Raw genomic sequence first — 25,360 nt, forward strand, 5'->3', positions numbered from 1 at the left:
TCATACCCTTTAACTAATGTAATGTGTTTTTCTATTCCAAATGTAATTGAAGTTCACCTGATTGATTGATTTGATTGCCTTTTTTGATAGTGACAGAGAGTAGGCCGAATAAATGAATGTGGATAGGCATTCTATTTTCGTGATAAAAATTCGACCAATAATAGAGATGTCCCTTTGAGACCACGGATTTAAAAGTGATTTACATTTATCTGAACTCATTTAATCCCATTGACGGCTAAAGACGTCAAAGATCCTTTTTTTTTAAACTCGGCTGGTAGTGAATGAATTGATTTGATTGATTTACATTTCTGCTTTTCTTAACTTCAAATGACCTGTTCTAAAAGCTATTATTCTGTTAACTTTTGAACATTTCGGACTTTTTTAAAGAAGAAAAATGGAAATGTGGTGGGAAGATGCAAGTTTCACTTGTGTGTGGACCCGTGAGAGTGATGGACACAGTTCAGCTCATATATTTCAGTAATCACTATCAAAAACACTTACCTATACTTAAAAGCTAAATTTTATTTGTTACATAAGTTTTAATTTACTTATTCCCAGCAGTCTATTCTCTTTGATTTGTAGCATTTCTCTAGGCTATGCGACTTCCATGACATGGATGTTGAATTTTTATTTTTTTTCCTTCTGCCTTCATGTTTTACCAGATCAATCTAAACTGCCCAAGGCCTTCAGAATCAGTTGTGTAGGCCTCTTCATCTCCAGGACTTCCTGCCAGTGGAGAGGCATCCTAACAAGATGCCCAAGCCACCTTACCTGTCCAGTCTTGATGCGGATGAGCAGTGGCTTGAGTTTGCGGCCCTTCCAGATGACCAAGCTTTTCATTTATCTGTTAAGGATATCCTGGACATCCTGGAAAACTCATTCCCGCTACTTAAATCGATGATCTTTTGGTTTTTTGGTCACGACCCAGAGCTTAAGAACATATCTGAGGGTAGGAACATAAAGCAACTGATGAACTTTGCCTTTCTTCTCAGCTCTTTCTTCGCAGCGACAGATCAATACAGCGGCCGCATCATTGAATATGTTGCACGGATTTGCCTGCCGAACACCTGCTCCATTCTTTCCTCACTTGTCAACGTGACCACAAGGTAGGTACTTGCATTCCTCCACTTGGGGCAGCATCTCATCCAAGACCTTTAGAGGCCACTCCACCCTTTTCCAACTGATTGCCAAGGTCTCAGATTTGGCGGTACTAATTGTCATCCCAACTGCTTGATACTTGGCTGCAAACCTCTCCAGTGAGAGTTTTCAAGAGCCTGGAGACTTCTGATTACTTTGTGTTTGGATGGATGAAAACTTTCACATTATTGTATTAAAGGAAAAAAAAGTTTCAGTTTATATTTGAGTTTTCTATTTCATATTAAAACAGAGTGGCTGAAAATTTTATTCAATGTGATGTCACATGGCCTACACGCCCAATTGGGTTGATTAGCAATCCATTTAACATGTTTTGGTTGAAGCAAGTCTAGACAGAGTGACAAGCTGCATGGGACTTTTTGGGATTTATGAGAAGCTCATTTGTCAGCTGCGAGCCAGACAATGTGCCTATTCACAAAAAATGTAACATGTTGAAAAGATGATGTACGGTGGCCGAGTAAGGTCGCAACATTTACAAACACCACAACACAACAACACTGAACCTCGGTATGACTGCAAAAATGCTTTTGCAAAAGCCACAACGGAAGTGACTAAAACTCCTGTGTGATAGTTAAAGACGCAAAGCTGGGATAGTCATTTTAAACCTAAAAAATTGTCATGTTAAACCTTACGTCCATGCAATATTATCCATGGAATATTAAAAATACTGTTACAAATTGGACGGGTGGGGTGTGTGAGAAGGAGAGAGAGCGGACGGAGAAGAGAGGGTGGTCCGTATGTAATGATGACGGTACGGGTTGCTCAGATTTGGCGTTGGCTATGGCGCACTGTAGCTGTGTTGTAACAATAAAAAAGGAGATAACCAAATGGAACTAAAATTGTATCCCCTACTTTCAGGAGAATTGTTGACGACTTCCTGAATGCATTTAGAATTGAGGAGGATTTGTTTGCCGTTGGTGTGTCTGACCTGATTTAATTATTGGCATGATGCAATGTTTTCGCATAAAAATGATGGAAGCATATACATTGTGTCCTATTACTGGTTTGTATGAATTGTCGGAAATGGATTTAATAAAAGCGAAGTGTTTGAAATTGTGGCAGCATTTAGGATGACTGGTTAGCTAGCACATCCGCCTCACAGTAAAGAGGTCCAGTGTTCGATTCCAGGCTACGGCCATCCAGTGTGGAGTTTGCATGTTTTACCCTGTGCCTGTGTGGGTTTTCTGTGGGTTCTTGGGTTTCCTCCCACATTACACACACATGCGTGATTGGTTCATTGCACACTCTATATTGTGCCTAGGTGTGTCTGAGTGTGAATAGCTTTTTGTCTGTTTGTTGAACAAAGAAACCCGTTATGAATGTTAGTTTAACCCTTTGTAGGTTGCATTCTTATAGACATTTACTGGTGTTAAAATTAACACCTTATGGTGTTGAATTAACACAGGGAGATTTGCAGTGCACATATAAATGATCCTCAAAATACTGCTTGCAGGCAGTTTTGAGAAATGTTTCAGGGGAAAAATGCCCTTAAGGATGTCTCCATTTAGAGCATATTTAAGAATCAAAGAATGCTATTAGAACATTCTTTCAATAAAACATACTTCATATTTTGGTGATTTTGCATCAATTACAAGATATTATTCAAGTAAATATCTGTTATAAGCTTTACAAAAAATAGTAGTTGAAAAATGTGATTAATCCGATTAATCATGGAATTTTTTTGTGATTAATTCATTAAAAAAATCAATCACTTGACAGTACTAGTTTCACAGTTTGCTTCTATCGCATGCTCTGATTTGCTAGCTAACAGCCAATCAGAATGATCAATTGTTGTTGGCAGAAGTTGCAGGTTGGGTTTTACTGTAGCGTGAAGATGAGAAGAGGGTTTAGATGTAGTGTGCAATAGCTCATTTTCGACCAACCTTAGCCAGGTTCCTACAATGGATTGTATTTGTAATTGCACATTAAATTCTAGTCATATTTTTTCTTTTTTTTTTTTTTTTCAATTCCTCATTTAAAAAAGAGCATTCAAGCAACATGTTTTTCCTCATGAGACTGTAGGGTGAAAATTGCAGGTGTCTGCAACTGTGGATTGAATTGAAAATGACATATTTTGAGGGTAATGGCTTGCTGCAACCAAAGTTATTTTAGTTACCGAAAACCAAACAAAATAACTAAAACAAAAATTGAAAAAAACATTTTAGTTAACGAAATAAAAAAGATATATAGAATAAAATGCATTGTAATAAAATGAAAACTAAGTGAAACTCCATTAAACGTATACAAAACTAATTGAAGCTATAATTATATTTAAATTGTCCTTCGTTTTGGTTTTTGGCCATTAATTTAATACAAGAGCGTTTCGGGTTGATTTTAAATTTATCAATTTCGATATACTGCACTGCATTACCCGAAGGAAGATAAGGTCGAACATTCATCTGGGAGTTGTAGTCCTCTTGTGTTTTGCTCAAAGGGGCCGACATCAAGTAGTACCCAAAAAAAAAAGAGCCAGCAGATGACATCGTTCCTAGGAATCGAGTTTGTGTGTGGCTCTTTGGCTTGAATGGCTCCCCCTGACTTTGTCATTTAACTTTGCCCGAAGTGCAAGGGTATGTAAAAAGTGCTTTTTTTTTTGTTTGTTTCATATGTGGAAAAAATATATACAGTAGACAAAAACATAGCACACTGTACTATTGGGTTTAAGACTTCTCAACAAGAATTCAAGACACAAATCCACTTTTGAATTTGGCAACTTGGCAAACAAGGCATCCTAGCTTTATTATAATTTGGGTTCATGCGTGCATGCATCTAACTTTAGAATTGGTATCATGCACCGCACATATTGTAATTCAAAGTCTGCAGACTGTTAAACCGTACTATCAAAATATTTTAAAATCACAATTTTGTAAAACTTTTACTATACAATACTGAACGTGTTGTTTTTCTTGCACACGAGTGAAACACATTTTTTTTAAATGAAAACTGATGCTAAAACTAACAAACTAAACAAAGTGTTTTTTGAAAAAACTAAAACTATGGTTATAAAAAAAAAACAAAGAAAACTAACTAAAACTAAATACATGTAAAAAAACAACACTCAAAACAAAATAAAAACTATGATTAAAATTCCAAAAATATAAAAAGACTGGGCTTGCAACATATTGTTAAACAAAACAACTAAACTATGAACTACGGTAGTTCATTTTTGGAACGGTGAATTTAGTCATGAATCATGAATTTTGAACTGAACTTTGAAGTAGTTCGCATAGAAAATTTACTTTCACAAAACTGACCCCCACCGTGTGAAAATGACAGTAGTCACATGTATCAAAATCTTTCTCTAGATGTAGCTCCGGCTCTGCCAAGTATTCCAGAAAGGGTCAATACTCTGAATTGCTGCGTTTTGTTCCATCAACAACAATGTTTTATATTTAAAACTTCCAAAGTGGAAAAATATACATATCAGAAAAGGGTTTTCCCCAATCCATGTTAATGAAATATCTTGAGTTAGTTGTGCAGGAAACGATTATGAATATGTTTTATCAAGCTCACCTCATATTTTGAAAAAAAGCTAAGTGCATTTAAGTGTAAGGTAACATTGTTTGGCTGATCATTTATTTCTGACAATTGTAATTTGTTTTTCCTTAAAATGCGACTTACGATAATTACGCACATCTTTTTATGTTAGAATATTGGAGAAAACGTATTTTAATTGTCTCCTTCAAATAATTGACACAGGATGTTTTGTAAAGATACAAAGAATAAATTGGGAAATATTTTGTCTTTTTCTTCCCCTTTTTAACTCGAAAGTTTACATTTTAGAGCTCATAAAAAACTGTGTAACGCCGCGGAGAAATCAAGGCATTCACGTTTGACAAGCTTCGCGATAGGCAACGTAAGATGGCCGCCGGTGGCTTCACTTCTCCCAACAGCGGGTAAGCGCATTGTTAGTCTATTAATATATACGTCATGAGTGAAACATGGAACCCGGAAATGACCTCGAGATGCTTCAACGACGTCACATTCTGCGGTCAAGAAGAGCGCTGTAAAAGGAGCGCCGCACTTTTCAAGATTTACCATCATAATTGACTACGTGCAGCTAAACGCGCCGCAGTTTTTCGAAAATCAGCACAGATAACCGGGTCAGCACCATGACGGAGGAGGCAAACTCTCCGGTGAGTTTTCGATGAATCATCACGCGCGAACACCACATTTTTCAAGAAGGGGGGAGCTTGCAAAGCAATGATTTAATTGCCTGTGTGTTGGCACTGCTTTTTCACTGTACACGTGACCAATAAACATTGACTATTGAATATTAAATTTTGAACCATGCGTGAAGCGCAATCATTGCTGGTTGAGGGCGGGCAACCGTATTTCCGCAGAAACTCGCCAGGCTGCCTTCCAATTGGCCATTGATGACGCCTGTCACCGTATGCAAGCTCAGCATTGGTCCTTTTAGTCGAGAGGCGCGGTCTAAAAAAAAAAAAACTTTCATGACAAGTTGTGAATAGTTTGTAGTTGTCAATATAACGTGCACTTGGCTTGGCACCACAAAGTAAAATAAGAACGAACAATAATAATGTATTTACGTACCTAATAAATTTACAACTGGTTGTAACTTCTGCATTAATCGCATTGTTAAGTACGCAGCTCCCAAGGTTTATGTCAAAACTAACTCAATCTTATTAATGTTTGTGCTTATGTAAAGTTGAATGATGGACGTGCATAACGCATAAGTGTAGGACGCTTTCTTTTTTACCAGGTAATCATTTATCAACTAGCGTTTTCATGTTCTCCTTTGTACAAACCTATATTGTTTTATTGGCAACCATTCCGAAATACAGTAACGGATGCTTTATGTCTTAAAATGCATTGGACCACACCTTATCCACTGAGTTGCCACTCCCTGCTTCGTATAACGGACTCAATGGACCGGTGCTTATCTCTGGGCAACAGGGCTGACTGTCTTGGGGTGGAGGTTCTGTGAATGAGGGCTTGTCTTCTTAAAAAGACTACTCTGTTCACTATCTTGGGGCTGTATGACTTCAGCACAGGTCCTTTCTTCGACCCAACAGGCAGACACAATAGCTTGTACAGTTCACAAGCCGAGTTATGGAGGAAGGACTGTTCAAGTATATGACGGTGAAGTTCGATTCTGGTTTGCAGATGAGGTTTATTGATTCAACATCAGAAAAGGAATGTGATTTCTTAAACTTTATTTCTAATTGTTTCAGAATGGGGATGGAAAAGTCAGCCGTCTCATCCGGATTGGAACGCGCAAGAGTCAGGTACAGTATTGAATGAATTGGGTTATCCATTTAACTATTTAAAGCAGTTTGATTATTTATCTGGTATCCTTGATATCCAGTTTAAGGTCCATGTACTAGTAACTTCTTTGTCCTTATTCATAAGTAAATTCAGCACACTAATGAAATGACTACATTGCACACTAGTAGAATGACTGTGTTTTACCAATTATCCAGTACTAGTGCCACTTTGGCCTACTAATACGCAGTTATACCTTACTTGTAAACTATTGTACGGTGCAGCACCGGTAACACTACTATGCCTGACTAGTAGATGCGTCATGCAGTAGTAGCAGCCTTATCAAGGATATTGAATGAATGTTCAACAATCCAGTTTACCACCACTAATACAAATTAGAATGCAGCTTTCAACAAGTAGAGTTTTGTCTCACTCATAACATGCAATTGTTGTACTAATAAGCTAAAGTTGCCCAACTTCAAGTGAGGACCAAGAACATAGTAGAACACAGACCTTAAAATGAATATCAAGGATATCAAATAAATGCTCGAATGGTTTTCCATATTTAAGTAAACTTGAGATTTGCACTCTTCGTGAAATGTCGATGTGTTGCTGAGATGGTTCCTAGATAGATAGATAGAGATGAGTTCTACTGTAATGTAACTTTGAGATCATTTATGGTACAGAAGTCAAAATCAAAATTTAACTGTACTGTGAAAATGAAAAATAATATTAATGATATTATGAATATTCAATATAATATATTAATGTACTTTTCTATTCCACATCTTCCAGCTGATGATGATGATAATTGTTAGTTGCAGCCTTACAGTATTAAATATGTGCTTAATTGGTTTGCTCATACGCTTGTCTTTACTATTTCACAGTAACTTCAACCGTCTAATTTTTGGTGTTTGATGTTGAGATTTTAATGTGATGTTCAGTTTTTAGTTTTCCATTCTGTGCACTGATCCCATTTCATGCAAGCCTAAATTGTATGGCATTAAAAACTCATTCATAGCATTGTGTTCTTATAGTTGGCTCGCATTCAGACGGACAGTGTTGCAGAAAAACTTAAAGAGTTGCACTCTGACATGTTTTTAAAGAAGAAAAATGGAAATGTGGTGGGAAGATGCAAGTTTCACTTGTGTGTGGACCCGTGAGAGTGATGGACACAGTTCAGCTCATATATTTCAGTAATCACTATCAAAAACACTTACCTATACTTAAAAGCTAAATTTTATTTGTTACATAAGTTTTAATTTACTTATTCCCAGCAGTCTATTCTCTTTGATTTGTAGCATTTCTCTAGGCTATGCGACTTCCATGACATGGATGTTGAATTTTTATTTTTTTTCCTTCTGCCTTCATGTTTTACCAGATCAATCTAAACTGCCCAAGGCCTTCAGAATCAGTTGTGTAGGCCTCTTCATCTCCAGGACTTCCTGCCAGTGGAGAGGCATCCTAACAAGATGCCCAAGCCACCTTACCTGTCCAGTCTTGATGCGGATGAGCAGTGGCTTGAGTTTGCGGCCCTTCCAGATGACCAAGCTTTTCATTTATCTGTTAAGGATATCCTGGACATCCTGGAAAACTCATTCCCGCTACTTAAATCGATGATCTTTTGGTTTTTTGGTCACGACCCAGAGCTTAAGAACATATCTGAGGGTAGGAACATAAAGCAACTGATGAACTTTGCCTTTCTTCTCAGCTCTTTCTTCGCAGCGACAGATCAATACAGCGGCCGCATCATTGAATATGTTGCACGGATTTGCCTGCCGAACACCTGCTCCATTCTTTCCTCACTTGTCAACGTGACCACAAGGTAGGTACTTGCATTCCTCCACTTGGGGCAGCATCTCATCCAAGACCTTTAGAGGCCACTCCACCCTTTTCCAACTGATTGCCAAGGTCTCAGATTTGGCGGTACTAATTGTCATCCCAACTGCTTGATACTTGGCTGCAAACCTCTCCAGTGAGAGTTTTCAAGAGCCTGGAGACTTCTGATTACTTTGTGTTTGGATGGATGAAAACTTTCACATTATTGTATTAAAGGAAAAAAAAGTTTCAGTTTATATTTGAGTTTTCTATTTCATATTAAAACAGAGTGGCTGAAAATTTTATTCAATGTGATGTCACATGGCCTACACGCCCAATTGGGTTGATTAGCAATCCATTTAACATGTTTTGGTTGAAGCAAGTCTAGACAGAGTGACAAGCTGCATGGGACTTTTTGGGATGTATGAGAAGCTCATTTGTCAGCTGCGAGCCAGACAATGTGCCTATTCACAAAAAATGTAACATGTTAAAAAGATGATGTACGGTGGCCGAGTAAGGTCGCAACATTTACAAACACCACAACACAACAACACTGAACCTGGGTATGACTGCAAAAATGCTTTTGCAAAAGCCACAACAGAAGTGACTAAAACTCCTGTGTGATAGTTAAAGACGCAAAGCTGGGATAGTCATTTTAAACCTAAAAAATTGTAATGTTAAACCTTACGTCCATGCAATATTATCCATGGAATATTAAAAATAGTGCTACAAATTGGACGGGAGGGGTGTGTGAAAAGGAGAGAGAGCGGACGGAGAAGAGAGGGTGGTCCGTATGTAATGATGACGGTACGGGTTGCTCAGATTTGGCGTTGGCTATGGCGCACTGTAGCTGTGTTGTAACAATAAAAAAGGAGATAACCAAATGGAACTAAAATTGTATCCCCTACTTTCAGGAGAATTGTTGACGACTTCCTGAATGCATTTAGAATTGAGGAGGGTTTGTTTGCCGTTGGTGTGTCTGACCTGATTTAATTATTGGCATGATGCAATGTTTTCGCATAAAAATGATGGAAGCACATACATTGTGTCCTATTACTGGTTTGTATGAATTTTCGGAAATGGATTTAATAAAAGCAAAGTGTTTGAAATTGGGGCAGCATTTAGGATGACTGGTTAGCTAGCACATCCGCCTCACAGTAAAGAGGTCCAGTGTTCGATTCCAGGCTACGGCCATCCAGTGTGGAGTTTGCATGTTTTACCCTGTGCCTGTGTGGGTTTTCTGTGGGTTCTTGGGTGTCCTCCCACATTACACACACATGCGTGATTGGTTCATTGCACACTCTATATTGTGCCTAGGTATGTCTGCGTGTGAATAGCTTTTTGTCTATGTGTGTTGAACAAAGAAACCCGTTATAAATGTCAGTTTAACCCTTTGTAGGTAGCATTCTTATTGACATTTACCGGTGTTAAAATTAACACCTTATGGTGTTGAATTAACACCGGGAGATTTGCAGTGCACATATAAATGATCCTCAACATACTGTACATTACAGCTGAAGTTTTTGTGTTAACAATAATAAATCAAATGCACTAATTACAATAACTGCGAAATCAACAAGAGGAGGGTGAGCACAAATTTGTGTGATACTTAAAACATGGGTCGATTGTGCTGCTTGTCTCACTGTCATTGTTCAATTGAAGATTGATGCCCCTCTGTGGAATGAGAGAGTCATCAGTAATAATGCTATGCATCACATCCACCAAGTACCCGCAGCAGAAGCCGACATAGGCAGGTGGAAACAATGCTCCATTGAGAGGTCGCCACATGCATGCGTAAATCAACACACAAACTGATTTGCATACTTTGTAACCCACTCTGTAACTTAGGAGTCATTGTTTATAATACCATCCACAGTCAGGGTTTTGTGAAATAACATTATCAAATACATAGAACCTTGCCCAGCTCAGTCAAAATACAAGCAAGATCTAGTCAATGTAAAAAGCAACGTTTTGATGAGCATTGCCATTTTCTTTGCTGTTGCTTTTCGTTTGTGTTTCTAGGGCTGTCAAAATAAAAGCGTTAACGCAGGTGATTAATTCCAAATATTTTAACTCAGTTAAATATTTTAACTTAGTTAACTCAGTTTGGTTTACTTAAAAAATAATTTGCATACTTTGCAAATATTGTGCCAAATTAGCTGTACATCTTTAGCACGTCTCAGAACAAAACACCGTGTTCAAGTTACCAGTTACATTATACGGATACAAAACTAATTGAAACTATAATTATATTTAAATTGTCCTTCGTTTTGGTTTTTGGCCATTAATTTAATACAAGAGCGTTTCGGGTTGGTTTTAAATTTATTAATTTCGATATAGTATATCAAAATTTTTCTCTCGATGTAGCTCCGGCTCTGCCAAGTATTCCAGAAAGGGTCAATACTCTGAATTGCTGCGTTTTGTTCCATCAACAATAATGTTTTATATTTAAAACTTCCAAAGTGGAAAAATATACATATCAGAAAAGGGTTTTCCCCAATCCATGTTAATGAAATATCTTGAGTTAGTTGTGCAGGAAACGATTATGAATATGTTTTATCAAGCTCACCTCATATTTTGAAAAAAGCTAAGCGCATTTACGTGTAAGGTAACATTGTTTGGCTGATCATTTATTTCTGACAGGTTGTAATTTGCTTTTCCTTAAAATGCGACTTACGATAATTACGCACATCTTTTTATGTTAGAATATTGGAGAAAACGTATTTTAATTGTCTCCTTCAAATAAATGACACTGGATGTTTTGTAAAGATACAAAGAATAAATTGGGAAATATTTTGTCTTTTTCTTCCCCTTTTTAACTCGAAAGTTTACATTTTAGAGCTCATAAAAAACTGTGTAACGCCGCGGAGAAATCAAGGCATTCACGTTTGACAAGCTTCGCGATAGGCAACGTAAAATGGCCGCCGATGGCTTCACTTCTCCCAACAGCGGGTAAGCGCATTGTTAGTCTATTAATATATACGTCATGAGTGAAACATGGAACCCGGAAATGACCTCGAGATGCTTCAACGACGTCACATTCCTCGGTCAAGGAGAGCGCTGTAATAGGAGCGCCGCACTTTTCAAGATTTACCATCATAATTGACTCTACGTGCAGCTAAACGCGCCGCAGTTTTTCGAAAATCAGCACAGATAACCGGGTCAGCACCATGACGGAGGAGGCAAACTCTCCGGTGAGTTTTCGATGAATCATCACGCGCGAACACCACATTTTTCAAGAAGGGGGGAGCTTGCAAAGCAATGATTTAATTGCCTGTGTGTTGGCACTGCTTTTTCACTGTACACGTGACCAATAAACATTGACTATTGAATATTAAATTTTGAACCATGCGTGAAGCGCAATCATTGCTGGTTGAGGGCGGGCAACCGTATTTCCGCAGAAACTCGCCAGGCTGCCTTCCAATTGGCCATTGATGACGCCTGTCACCGTATGCAAGCTCAGCATTGGTCCTTTTAGTCGAGAGGCGCGGTCTAAAAAAACAAACTTTCATGACAAGTTGTGAATAGTTTGTAGTTGTCAATATAACGTGCACTTGGCTTGGCACCACAAAGTAAAATAAGAACGAACAATAATAATGTATTTACGTACCTAATAAATTTACAACTGGTTGTAACTTCTGCATTAATCGCATTGTTAAGTACGCAGCTCCCATGGTTTATGTCAAAACTAACTCAATCTTATTTAAGTTTGTGCTTATGTAAAGTTGAATGATGGACGTGCATAACGCATATGTGTAGGACGCTTTCTTTTTTACCAGGTAATCATTTATCAACTAGCGTTTTCATGTTCTCCTTTGTACAAACCTATATTTTTTTATTGGCAACCATTCCGAAATACAGTAACGGATGCTTTATGTCTTAAAATGCATTGGACCACACCTTATCCACTGAGTTGCCACTCCCTGCTTCGTATAACGGACTCAATGGACCTGTGCTTATCTCTGGGCAACAGGGCTGACTGTCTTGGGGTGGAGGGTCTGTGAATGAGGGCTTGTCTTCTTAAAAAGACTACTCTGTTCACTATCTTGGGGCTGTATGACTTCAGCACAGGTCCTTTCTTCGACCCAACAGGCAGACACAATAGCTTGTACAGTTCACAAGCCGAGTTATGGAGGAAGGACTGTTCAAGTATATGACGGTGAAGTTCGATTCTGGTTTGCAGATGAGGTTTATTGATTCAACATCAGAAAAGGAATGTGATTTCTTAAACTTTATTTCTAATTGTTTCAGAATGGGGATGGAAAAGTCAGCCGTCTCATCCGGATTGGAACGCGCAAGAGTCAGGTACAGTATTGAATGAATTGGGTTATCCATTTAACTATTTAAAGCAGTTTGATTATTTATCTGGTATCCTTGATATCCAGTTTAAGGTCCATGTACTAGTAACTTCTTTGTCCTTATTCATAAGTAAATTCAGCACACTAATGAAATGACTACATTGCACACTAGTAGAATGACTGTGTTTTACCAATTATGTTTTTTTCCAGTACTAGTGCCACTTTGGCCTACTAATACGCAGTTATACCTTACTTGTAAACTATTGTACGGTGCAGCACCGGTAACACTACTATGCCTGACTAGTAGATGCGTCATGCAGTAGTAGCAGCCTGATCAAGGATATTGGATGAGTGTTCAACAATCCAGTTTACCACCACTAATACAAATTAGAATGCAGCTTTCAACAAGTAGAGTTTTGTCTCACTCATAACATGCAATTGTTGCACTAATAAGCTAAAGTTGTCCAACTTCAAGTGAGGACCAAGAACATAGTAGAACACAGACCTTAAAATGAATATCAAGGATATCAAATAAATGCTCGAACGGTTTTCCATATTTAAGTAAACTTGAGACTTGCACTCTTCGTGAAATGTCGATGTGTTGCTGAGATGGTTCCTAGATAGATAGATAGAGATGAGTTCTACTGTAATGTAACTTTGAGATCATTTATGGTACAGAAGTCAAAATCAAAATTGAACTGTACTGTGAAAATGAAAAATAATATTAATGATATTATGAATATTCAATATAATATATTAATGTACTTTTCTATTCCACATCTTCCAGCTGATGATGATAATTGTTAGTTGCAGCCTTACAGTATTAAATATGTGCTTAATTGGTTTGCTCATACGCTTGTCTTTACTATTTCACAGTAACTTCAACCGTCTAATTTTTGGTGTTTGATGTTGAGATTTTAATGTGATGTTCAATTTTTAGTTTTCCATTCTGTGCACTGATCCCATTTCATGCAAGCCTAAATTGTATGGCATTAAAAACTCATTCATTGCATTGTGTTCTTATAGTTGGCTCGCATTCAGACGGACAGTGTTGCAGAAAAACTTAGAGAGTTGCACTCTGACATCCTTTTGGAAATTGGTAAGAATCACTTCTCTTCAACGTGTTTATCTTTTTTCTTTGTTTAGTATTTAAGGTTTGTTAAAAGCACCCACCTTGAGCGTTCAGTGCCCCCTCACCGAGGGTGTGGCTCTAAATGTGATTGGTTGTCTGTGTCGGGGGGATAAGGACCAAGTCCTACCACGAATAGCAAAAATCTGCAAGTAATTGACGCCTCCCCCCTCATATGGGATTGTAATGGCCCAATGATACAATACAATACAATACAACTTTACTTATTTAACTGTCATGAGATGCGTCTAATTTTGTCTAGATGGTGCTCCTCAACTCTAATTTGTCTCCTTGCCACCAATTAGAGGCAAAGCAATACTATCCAAAAACAAACACACATTCAAGTATTCAATCAATTTAACATGAATTTATTGGTGTTACTCCTGTGTGACAGCAAAAGGCTTGTAGCACAAGTGTGCAGAACGATGCGATGATAAATACAGTCATAATGACAACAATGGGAGATATATAAATGATGGCAAAATGTCACAGTGGACCCCACAAATAGAGTAGCAGGAGAGTCACAACTCTTCTGGACTGACTGCCAGTCCAGGGTGTATCCCACCGCTCGCCCAATATTAGCTGTCGACTCCCGCTCACTTGCGAGTCGAAAAGATCACTTTATGGACTCAACAAGCTGTTATTTACTCACTTGTACCATTGTTTCTCTTCCAGTGGCCATGTCAACAATTGGGGACAAAATTCTTGACACAGCTTTATCAAAGGTAAGGTTTGTGTAAGCAGTGTTTCTAATTACAGTGTGATCTGTTTACAAATGGGAAGACTAAGTGGAGGTACTGTGAACTGTTTTTACTCCTTTGCTTGTCAGATGCTGCCTGTAAGGCAGTGCTTCTCGAGTAGTGGGGCAGGCCTCCCTGAGGGCGGCGCGTGTGGCCCTGGGGATCAAGCTTTTTTTTCCCTCCGTACTACAATAAAGTGTAATTGCACATCCACTCCAGTAGTTGGCAGTGGCGCTCTCATTGCCAATTGTGCGCAGCGAGTATTAACTCTATAGTGTGGGTTTGTTTTGCAACGAAAATGCTATTATTTATAGTATCAGAGGAGAGTGGGTGGTGGCGCGAATTGTTTTCTTCTTTCTGGGGATGCGTAACAGAAAATAATTGAGAATCACTGTTGTAAGGCAAGTGAAATGTTGTTAACAGTACAGTATAAACGGTCATCCAAGTGGTTTAGAAGTTTACCTCTAAACCACTTGAATGTATTGTATTTTCAGGACCATAGGGAACACCGTATTAAAGTTTAAAGCAGTCTCACTTGCATGTGCTTTTGCTGTATTAAGCTCATACATAGGGCGCACCATAATATTGGGCGCGGATACATCAAGACATGCCTCAGCGCTAAAACAATAGCTAGCATGCATGCTTGCATACACTTTGAGAAAGGCAGCTTTGAAAGGGCAAACTTGAGTTAGTCAGTCATTGGCATTCCCACAGGTGCTAGCGCAGCTTTTGGGACAACTCAACCAGCAGTATGTCAGACACATTAATTACCATTATTAGTAGATGTTCAGAAAATGTCAGGGAATGGATGCCACTAGTCACCACACCCCTTACAGTCACGGATTTAAATCAAAGCCAAAACAATCAACTAAACAGAATACTAGAAAATGAACAAAGGAATTCAATTAACAGAAAACATGTATCAAGTGATGCAAAGGATTGTGGGAGTCCTTCAGCCTCAACCAATCAGAAGGCTGGTTAGAGAGACATTGTGAGTGATGCGGTTTGGGCAGCGTTTTTTTTTTTTTCTTCTTCCCAAAGACTGTTGTGTGCCCTGTGATGTTTCTTCCTTGCAATAATATTAATGACAAGACAGTCTTCAATATTGTGGACAGCTTCCCTTTTACCCAGCTTTCTCCCGCACGTACATATGGCTCTGTTGCAGAGCATGGCATAAGAATACATCACACAACACACAAGAAGGCACTGGTTGAATCCTGAATTGTACAACTTTCAGGACATTCAAATGGAAAGCTTGTCATTTATAAGAGGTCCTTGGTTTACCAACAACACACAACAAATTAGTTTGTGCTGCACTATAAGAATATGTGGCTCAAGAAAGCACAGTTGATGCTTTTTTGGGTCTATTTTTTCATTTGATATTTTTCTGTTTATTGCCCAGAAGTGTTTATTTAATTTATATATGAACTGTGTTCTGAAACTACTGAGTTATCATTTGGTAGTGATGAACTACAGCGCATTGTGACTTACGTTGTTGCTGTAGTAAGAACCGAACTTGGTTGTAAACCCAGGACCCCTTGCGCGCATATGTAGATTGAAAGTCATGATAAATGAGATACATTTTTCTGTGCAAAACAGATTGGTGAGAAGAGTTTGTTCACCAAAGAGTTGGAGACTGCTCTGGAGAAGAATATGTGAGTAGCACTTGCCAACTCAACCTTGGCGTCACTTTTACAAGGCAACCGATGATCTGCATATAGCGCAAACATGCACGTCTATTGCAACTGGTGCTTATTGGATAGATGTATGTATGAATGACGTTTGAAAGTGGCATGTGGATGAATGAGAAACACCCGCGGCTGCAAACCCTTTCATTTCCCCCACATCTTGAGATTAAGCAGAAGTCTTCAACGCATGCTGACGCTTTTGAATGGTTGTATTCTTCCACAAGGAGACGGAGCTTGTCGACATGACTGTGTGCCTCTTTGTCCCGCAGGGTGGATCTAGTCGTCCATTCGCTGAAGGACCTTCCAACCACGCTGCCTCCAGGATTCACCATTGCAGCTGTGCTCAAGTGAGTAAACACCTCTCACATTGTGTGTGATTTCTTCAGACGCTTCAAGTAAGCTGACGTATGTTTTTGGGATGTGGGAGTTGAAATATTTGGGGAAAAAACATGCAAGAACAGGGAATGATTTAGAACTGTACTTGGTGGGATGCAAATTTCAAATTCCCAATTTCAGCACTTTGCGCTAGACGTGCCAAACGTTAGCCTGCTCTACAAAAAAAACTGCTGGGAAAGAAAAACTCTTTCATAACTAAATAAAATGTGAAGAGTTAATCCCGCTATGGTTTAAATTCATGCATTTTTTGCAACTATATTTTCCCCCAAAATAGACATTGAATGCATGTTAAATTCAATCAGTACTATGCAGGAATCTAACGATTAATCAAAAATGGATTTAAACATCTTAAAATATGCATTGATGTAAAAATAAAAGTATCCATATGGAATCTTTTATCACAAAAGGGTTTGTAATTATATATATATTATAAATAACACTCAATTCTATTGTACTTTAGTTTTAAGTACGGTTACAAAAAAGTACGAGGACAAAATGCAGGTGTTATAATAAAAACATTATGGTTATAAAAGTTGTTATTCATTTTGGAAAAAAAGAATGGAGCAAATCGAATCAAAATCGAGAACTGACAAAAGAATCGAATTGGGGCTTGAGTGAATCATTACATCCATAGTACGATGTTGTTGTATTACAGATTAATTTACTACTTGTTTGTAAAAAAAAAAAAAAATTGATGGGAATAGGACTCTCAAACAATAGCCTCTGTTTTTTCCCTTCATTTTAAACAACTTTCACAGAATTCAAGTTTGGAGAATCTACTGTACTTAGGCGTTGTTTGCGTTTGTTTTCTTTCAGGAGAGAGAACCCCCATGATGCTGTCGTCCTGCATCCAAAACATGCAGGGAAAACGTTGGAGTCCCTGCCAGAAAAAAGGTACACCCCACTCGCTAAACCAGCGGCCAGAGCTACATGCGGTGCGGTCACATAGAAGGAAAAAATAACAACGTCATGCTGTATATTTCTTTTGCAGTGTTATCGGCACCAGTTCGCTGCGTCGTGCTGCTCAGTTGAAGAGGAGATTCCCCCACTTGGAGTTTAAAGATATTGTATCCTTATTGAGGATTCAGTTGAGCAAATGGTGTACACTTACAATTCCCTTCAAATAGTATCACACGAATAATAAGAATAATCTGGTGTACCTATCGTAGTGGCAAGGAAGGGATTGTATTGTTTAGGCGCGGTTTTTCTTAAGTGTTCCTCTCCAGCGCGGAAACTTGAACACGAGGCTGAAGAAACTGGATGAAAAGGAGGATTTTGCTGCCATCATTCTTGCTGCTGCTGGCCTAAAAAGGATGGGTTGGGAAAACCGAATCAGCCAGGTTCCTTTTTTTTTCTTTTTTATTATTTTTTAATTAAAAAAAAAAAATCAAGTCATCTGCAATTCAGTACCCGTATAGCGAGTGTCTCACGGCACATTTGTGTCCCATGAAAGCGCATCAGGTGTTTTGTGGAAGATTATCCAGTTTCACTACATCGCTTTCTTTACTACAAATAATGTATCTTTGTACAACTATCTATGTCAGTGACGTATAGTGACAGGGAGAACAATCCACCAGCTCGTCCACTTGATGACAGAAGGTATTGAATGAGCCCGTGTTTCCACTTTTGAGACCTTAGTTACCCGAGAGATTTTTTTTTTTTATGTTAAATATGAGCCTTGGCGCAGTAAAGGTTGGGAAACGCTGGTCAAGTAGACTGTCATCTAACATATCATCTGTCCTCTGCTAGATCCTGGAGCCCAAGGATTGCATGTATGCTGTAGGGCAGGTAAGAACAATTTGAATATTTAGTCATGAATTTGGGGTAAAAGCACTGGTTGTGATTCCCAGTGTCTCCTTTTTTTTCGTCTTCCCTCAGGGCGCTCTGGCCGTGGAGGTTCGGGCCAAAGACACCGACATCCTGGAGATGTTGTCTGTGTTAAACGACACTGACACTGTGCTGCGCTGCATAGCCGAGAGAGCATTTCTTAGGCACCTGGTACGCATGCACACAGCCACAACCGCACACACACTCTTTTCAATCAGTTTGGTGCTGCCGGTTGACATAGAAAAAAAATTACTATACAAAATAATGTGACTAAATGATCTTTTTATGCCATAAGAACGTCCATATGTAATTGACACCAATTGAAATGCATTGAAAGTTAAAAAAAAAAATGCGAGTATGTGGGGTCGACTGTGAAACCTCTTTCGAGTTGTTGTTGAACACATAGGCCGATTATGTTGTCATGTGTATTTATTTGATGGGACGTAACAGATTGAGAACTGATCTCAATGCACTTCAAATTGTTACGCCGCCAGGTGGCGTCAAAGCACTTCAGTTATATTTTTGGCCGAGCACAAAAATATGACTAGGTGAGTTTGTTAGTCAATAAGAGGATCGAGTCCCAAAAACATGCTGAACTAGCTTTTAGCAACATTTTAAAATTCCAAATGGTCATGCAATTGTAAAAAGAAGTGAACCCCTTGTAGTAAAATGAAATGGAAAACCAGCCTAGTAAAATGACATCATGGAGAACAGAAAGGCATTAAATGGTACCTGCTTGGCAAAACAAATTTGTAGATGTAATCGACATTTAACCCTCCTATTACACTTGGCAACAATTTTTACTCAAATTTTTTTATCAGAGATGCAAGTAAACTTTTTTAACCCTCATGTTCTCTAGCAAATTGGGTTTTCATCCTAATAATAAAATAAGTATTATATTCAGTGATATTTATTAATCCATAAAAGTAACATTTTTTTAAATCTGCATCAAAATGTGTTTGAGGACACACAAAGCCATCTGTGATTAAAATTTGCTGTTGACCAAATGTTACCTTGGGTGTCAATCCAAACCCATTCAATATTTAAGGCATCCAAATAAATAACTAGAAATAATCAAATAAACGGCGGCATCTTTTGTTTCTTTTTGCTGTTAATTTGAAACTAAAATGACTGTAAATTCAAGTGATCTCCTATTTCACTTTGTCCTGTTCTGTCCTGTGCACATTGTTGTGCATGGCTTCACAAACAAACCAAAAGAAACAAACAACCAAGTAGCCACAGGAAACACCGTTGCAGAGTCAATCGTCCAAATTGTGTCACCTGTGAGTTGTTCCGTGTGTATAGTCATCCTGGTCCCGTCTGCTCATCATCTAAGTGTTATTTACAGGAGGGAGGCTGCAGTGTTCCCGTGGCCGTGCACACGGAGGTGAAAGACTCACAGGTACTTACTTGGTCATTTGTTCTCTCTCCTACTTTTACTCATTGGGTCGTGTGTGAGCTGCATCGGATCCTAGCTGCCGTTTAGGGCGGACCGTACACTCAAGCCGATGGTAGAACTTAAAAACCTTGCAACTTTTAGCATTGGATAGTAAATTCTAATTGGGTAGGATAGTCAGTATTGACGAAATGTAGAGATCATTTTATTTTAGAAAAGATATGAATATACCTTTTTAACTGTCTAGATATGAATCCAGGTGCATCAAAATAAATTGGATTACCATGTGAAAGAAACCAATGACCAATTGACTGATTACTGGAACGTGCGTTTGAAAACTTTTTTAACCCCGAATTGGCCGGCTTGTGTCGAAAGCCGGACCTCCACCATTGAGTTTTGAATCCTCGAAGGGTAGTCAATCTGCGTGTTGTAAACTAATGCAATTTAATATATTTTAGTTCCTGGTGCAGTTTTTCAATTGTCAACAAGTTGACCATTTTTTACATAGAAGAAACTGCCACTTCCTGTCTATGTTGAGGCAATCGTCGATTCAAGTGTCATTTGTTTGGTTATGGTAAGCAGGAACACATTTAGAAAATCCAGGACGTTAATGTTTTGGTCTCATATGCCCACAGCTTTACTTGACGGGTGCCGTGTACAGCCTGGATGGTTCGGACTTCCTGAAGGACACCATGCAGACGAGCATCGCTACGACGCTTAAGGTAACATGGATTACGCAATTATTTTACCTACTGGATCACGGGTGTCAAACTCAAGGCCCGGGGGCCAGATCTGGCCCACAACATCATTTTATGTGGCCCGCGAAGGGCAAATCATGTGCATCTTACTTCTTTTCTACCACGTTTTCTTCACTTTTAACCACATTGAGATCAGCTATATTGACATTTATTTTTCACCAATCTTACCCTTTAAAAATAATTCAAGAACAATCACTTACTGACTTTTGATTTCAAAACTGGCTTTCCACCTATTTGTTGTGTGTCTGTGATAACATATGGTGGTCATACATTTATATGGTTTCACAGTCATAAGGCCCCTCTGAGGGGAATCATAACTACGACATGGCCCATCCACAAAAATGAGTTTGACACCCCTGTACTACATGATCCTCACCTTTACATTTTTACATCTGTCTGACCAATCAGTGTGTTTTATTAGTAGTGCGGAAATTTTTTTTGACCATTTATTGAACATCAGTTTACAGTTCTTGTACCAGCGCTCAGTCAACATTAGTGAGACAATTCATGAAAAGAACTGCATGCTACTAGCAAGGAAAAAGTGAACATTTTTTTGACATCTGCGCACTACTTGTAATAAGAGTGACGCACTCGATGTCATCGAACGTAAACCCATCAGACCTCCCATACAATAAGTCAAATCCACGATATAGAAATGTACTATTGAAATATTGCCTAATTATATTGTTATAGTTTTTTTTTTTTAACTTTCAATGCATTTCAATTGGTGTCAATTACATATGGACGTTCTTATGGCATAAAAAGATCATTTAGTCACATTACTTTGTATAGTAATTTTTTTTCCATGTTCAACCGGCAGCACCAAACTGATTGAAAAGAGTGTGTGTGCGGTTTAATAGCATTTTTGTAGGTTTTTGAGAACTGTTTAAAATACTACAAAAACATTTAACATATTGACATACATATACAAACACTGTGTGTACTAGTGTAAAAGGTGTAAAAATTCATTGACAACTAACCGATTAGCAAATGAATCGACAACTATTATAACAATAGAGCAATCAATTAGTGACTTTGCTAAACTGAAAATTGTCGAAATTCTTTGATTTCAGCCCCTTACCAGTAATTATTCTTATTTCTGTTGTCCTACACAAATTAAACAGAATGGTTTTTTTTGTTTGATTTAAAAAAATAAAAAATAAAACATTTGCATGCATCTGCTTTTACTGTGAAAAACAATCCCAAACCAGTAACTGAAACGGTTTCAAAAAGGTTGGCGAGTGCATCAGTCCCTCTTTTAAGAATTGTGTTGTTATTATTTTTCAATCACTAAACAATACCAAATAAACAACAATAATTGGTTAATAAACAGAAATTAGGAAAAATGTTTTTTGTAATACACACATTGTAACATGTTGATGGTGTTCCAGTGGCAGGAGGAAGTGGACGAGCAGGTGCAGCGCGTGGGGGTGACGGCCGTCAAAATCTGCGGCAGCTCGCAGGACAATGCCGAGCGTCTGGGGGTGGATCTGGCCAACTTGCTCTTAAGCAAAGGAGCCAAGGAGATCCTGACTGTGGCCCGACAGCTTAATGATGCCAGATAATGGCCGCTCCATTTGCCTCATCACTATGGCAATCCGGTTAGGTTGTTCACAGCCTCCGTAGTCTTTTTCAATTGTAACGCCATAAAAACACCTCACAAAAACCAGGTGGCACTAAAAGCTCATCTTAAATTCGTCAATATTTTAAGGTTTACAATGACACCAGTTTGCAGGTAGCTCGGAGCTATTTTTTTAGTTTAGCTTGATATTGTAGTTATGAGTATTGTGAACTCATCTCAACCATAAGCAATGTTCCTTCTAAGTTGCACGTGAGTCATTGCGCACTCATCTCACCTTCTTAGTGGACACATTACCTTTCAACGCTCATTCCTTAATTTCCACCGCAGTTTAATCTTTAATCAGGACACCACATTCCCTATCCATTCCAGTTTCAGTTACAAAGGTGCACGCACACATGCTCACTCATCACTGACAAGACGCTGCAGGCGCGATGTCCAAACATGGGCGTAGTTTACAAGCTCCTTAAATAAATCTTTCTCTCATTTCAGAGGTCAGGTGACTAAAAGAAAGTTTTGTTTTATTAAATAACACGTTTTCCATTATTTATGAGTGGACAATGTGGGACCATATTGATAAAGTTTGTATTTTTTAGGGCTGGGCGATATGGCTGAAAACTATATCGGTAGGCATGCATGTCATGTCGGTCGATATCGATATATATCGAATTTATATATATATATATATATATTTTTTTTTTATACGATTGTTGCGGAGAGCTAGGACTGTATGTGTTTGGGGGGGGTTCACCGGAGCGCCTCATCCAAACAGTCACTCGAATCAAAGAGCGTGACCGGACACAGGGGTAGAGAACAACGTCGCTTTAATAGCACTCCAATCAATTCAACATAGCTCAATAACTCACTTTTATTCTGGCGCATACACGACGACGAAAAGTGTAGCAATCACGCATCCGCAGCTAACAGCTAACGGACTCGATACGTCTGTCCTAGGAGCTTACCTGTCCAACAATTTGCCCGACATAAATTAACATAAATACAAGGACCCATTAGCTGCCCGAAAACATGCCTGTTGTTAAATACGCAAATTAAACAGCAAACCAATACCTGTATAAACAGAGCAGTAATGAGGAATTTACAACAACTATTGAAAATAAAACAGGGAAAAGGGCCGAATTCCGATTTGTTTTACTTTAAAATGTACAACGCACGCCGGCCTCCCTCGAGACGGAACAATTCTGGTGCTACGGGCCGTTTCGTCCAGTGCGTGTCCGTGGAGGGTGCTTGTTCGCGGCTTCACTGCTACGTACGCCCGCCTCCCTTGCGACGGAGGTCTCGTGTACTGGAGCTCCGGGCCGTTTTGACCCGTGCGTGTCCGGGAGGGGGTGCTTGTTATCGGCTTAACTATTAAGCAAGCCTTTCCTCAAGTCGGCCGGTAAGTCCACTTTAGCCACCCATTTTTTTTGTTTGTTTTGAGTCACGCTAGCTCAGCGGCGCATGCGTAAGCCTCGGGTATTATTTCCTCAGTGGGAGAGAGTTTGTGACGGGTCAGGCAGTGATAGGTCGAATCTGCGCCGTTGTTTTTTTTGGGCGGGATTCGATAATTTATCGATACCATTTTCTATTGATATCACTCACCCAGCTATCGCGATACATATCGATATCGAATTATCATCACAGCCCTATTGAAAATTATGCTTCAAATAAAAGTAACTAACGAGGTCTGATTTTATTCATGTCAAAAATCTCTGTCCAATTATGTTGTATTCTGATATATAGGTGGTTTGAATTATTATTATTTTTTTTGGTAACACTGACATCATGTAAGTTATGATCTCATGTTTTGCACAGGTTTAATTCTGGTGTGGCCGCCACATGCATGTCTCATGTTGGGAGTTTGTGTGAATGCACAGACGCTCAGAAAATTAGAGGAAACATTGCATAGCGATATATAAACATATCTATTGTATTTTTTTAATTAATATAAATAAAACAAACTTGCAGTACTTTTTTTTACTAATGCTATACTTAAAATGCCTTAAATATATATTCTGCATTTACGTGTTGATGCCAGTCAGGGGGCAACTACCTTCTTTCTGTGGAGTATGCAGACACATAACAGCCCCCCCCCCAAAAAAAAAAATAATAATAATAATAACGATTTCATTTTCATATGATGATGATTTGCCCTTTATTAGTCCCACAATGGGGAAATTCAAGATTCGAACCCAGGCCTCCTGGGGAGACTGGGTCCTGAACGCGGCGCTTTAGACCACTCGGCCATCCTGGGGGAATATAAAACTTTTATTGAACGTTTCATTGAGCCGTGTGTGGCTCCGCTGACACATAACTTACCTACCTTCTTTTAACCACTTTGAAAAGCTGTTTTTCATGCCTGCATAGTCTTTCCCTCTCTCCGTTTCTTTTTCGGTTTTGTGCCCTTGGACACTTTCTATTTTGCTTCTCCATCTTTAGCATCATCAGACGTTTGAATTGGAAACACTCGCTGCTCGCGTTCTCGAGTGCGCGCGCACTGGACTCTGTCCGTGTCTGTGTGTGTGCGCGGAGCGCAGGAGGGGAGGTGGGGGGGGCGCCGGTGACAGTCACGGAGCAGAGGGACGCCTACTAGTGACGGTTTGAAGGCACCTCCAACCCTCGACAGTGACGTATCCTCTGACACGCACCCAAAATATCAAAGCAATGAAGGTAAACCTGCAAAAGACTGAAATACTCAAATACAATATCAGTTTCAATACATTGCGAAATTGTTCCACGCACCTGGTAGTGGAAAATAATTTGATGTGGTCGGGAAAGAGTTTTGATTTTGAATAATTATACTGCTTTTAACGTCATGTGCCCCAAGGTACACTTGAGTAATCCCTATCGTAAAGGCCTGACTGAACCTGTGTGTCTGGGTTGACGTTTCAATTTTTGTCGATATTTTTTAAATGAATGTGCTGTATGAACAGTTGTAGCTGTAATACAGTCAATCTGCCCTTTAATGTACAGTTAGTTTGAAACCACATTGTATTTTGTTTTACAGTCTTTTTTAATGTTTAGTTTCCCCCCTTGAGTTGAAAGTTAGTCCTGTTTTCAGCTTGTACACTTCATATGTACAGTTTGACAATACTCTTTGTTACAGTAATAAGATATATATGATATAATATATATATACATTTCTCTAAAATTTTCTTTTTGTTTTATCCTGGTGCTAATGTGGCATCTATTTAAATCATTGAAATAAAGTTGTGTGACATTCTTTATTGGGTCTAGTGTGTGTTTATGTGCTTTTTAATAGATGTAAATTCAACTGATGACAATGACAAAACTACTGTAAGCCAACGCGTCCCAGATCATTCCAGTTGGAAATACTGATAGCTGTTTAGTGG

At 38.8% G+C, this 25,360-nt stretch overlaps 1 protein-coding gene across 4 annotated transcripts; it reads left to right on the forward strand.

Moving 5' to 3' along the window:
* The first annotated feature begins 674 nt into the window (after positions 1-674).
* LOC148333975 (porphobilinogen deaminase-like) lies at positions 675-25,232 on the forward strand. 4 transcript variants are annotated; one of them, XM_088301067.1, is made up of 16 exons: positions 675-1,106; positions 6,351-6,404; positions 7,763-8,206; positions 12,451-12,504; positions 13,524-13,596; positions 14,302-14,351; positions 15,966-16,021; positions 16,324-16,401; positions 17,267-17,344; positions 17,442-17,517; positions 17,677-17,790; positions 18,200-18,238; positions 18,329-18,448; positions 19,626-19,679; positions 20,309-20,395; positions 21,823-25,232. In XM_088301067.1, exons 6-16 carry the CDS (start codon positions 14,307-14,309, stop codon positions 21,994-21,996), a joined length of 921 nt encoding a protein of 306 aa, XP_088157193.1. In that variant the 5' UTR covers positions 675-1,106; positions 6,351-6,404; positions 7,763-8,206; positions 12,451-12,504; positions 13,524-13,596; positions 14,302-14,306; the 3' UTR covers positions 21,997-25,232. The 4 variants fall into 4 exon arrangements, with proteins under 4 accessions (XP_088157193.1, XP_088157191.1, XP_088157192.1 ...); XM_088301065.1 differs by lacking the exon at positions 675-1,106 and adding an exon at positions 5,125-5,291; XM_088301066.1 differs by lacking the exon at positions 675-1,106 and adding an exon at positions 6,110-6,258.
* The last annotated feature ends 128 nt before the right edge of the window (positions 25,233-25,360 follow it).

The sequence above is a fragment of the Idiotropiscis lumnitzeri genome, chromosome 7 (assembly GCF_059441095.1).
Source record: "Idiotropiscis lumnitzeri isolate Australia: NSW breed Sydney's pygmy pipehorse chromosome 7, RoL_Ilum_1.0, whole genome shotgun sequence".
Classification (NCBI taxonomy): Eukaryota; Metazoa; Chordata; class Actinopteri; order Syngnathiformes; family Syngnathidae; genus Idiotropiscis; species Idiotropiscis lumnitzeri.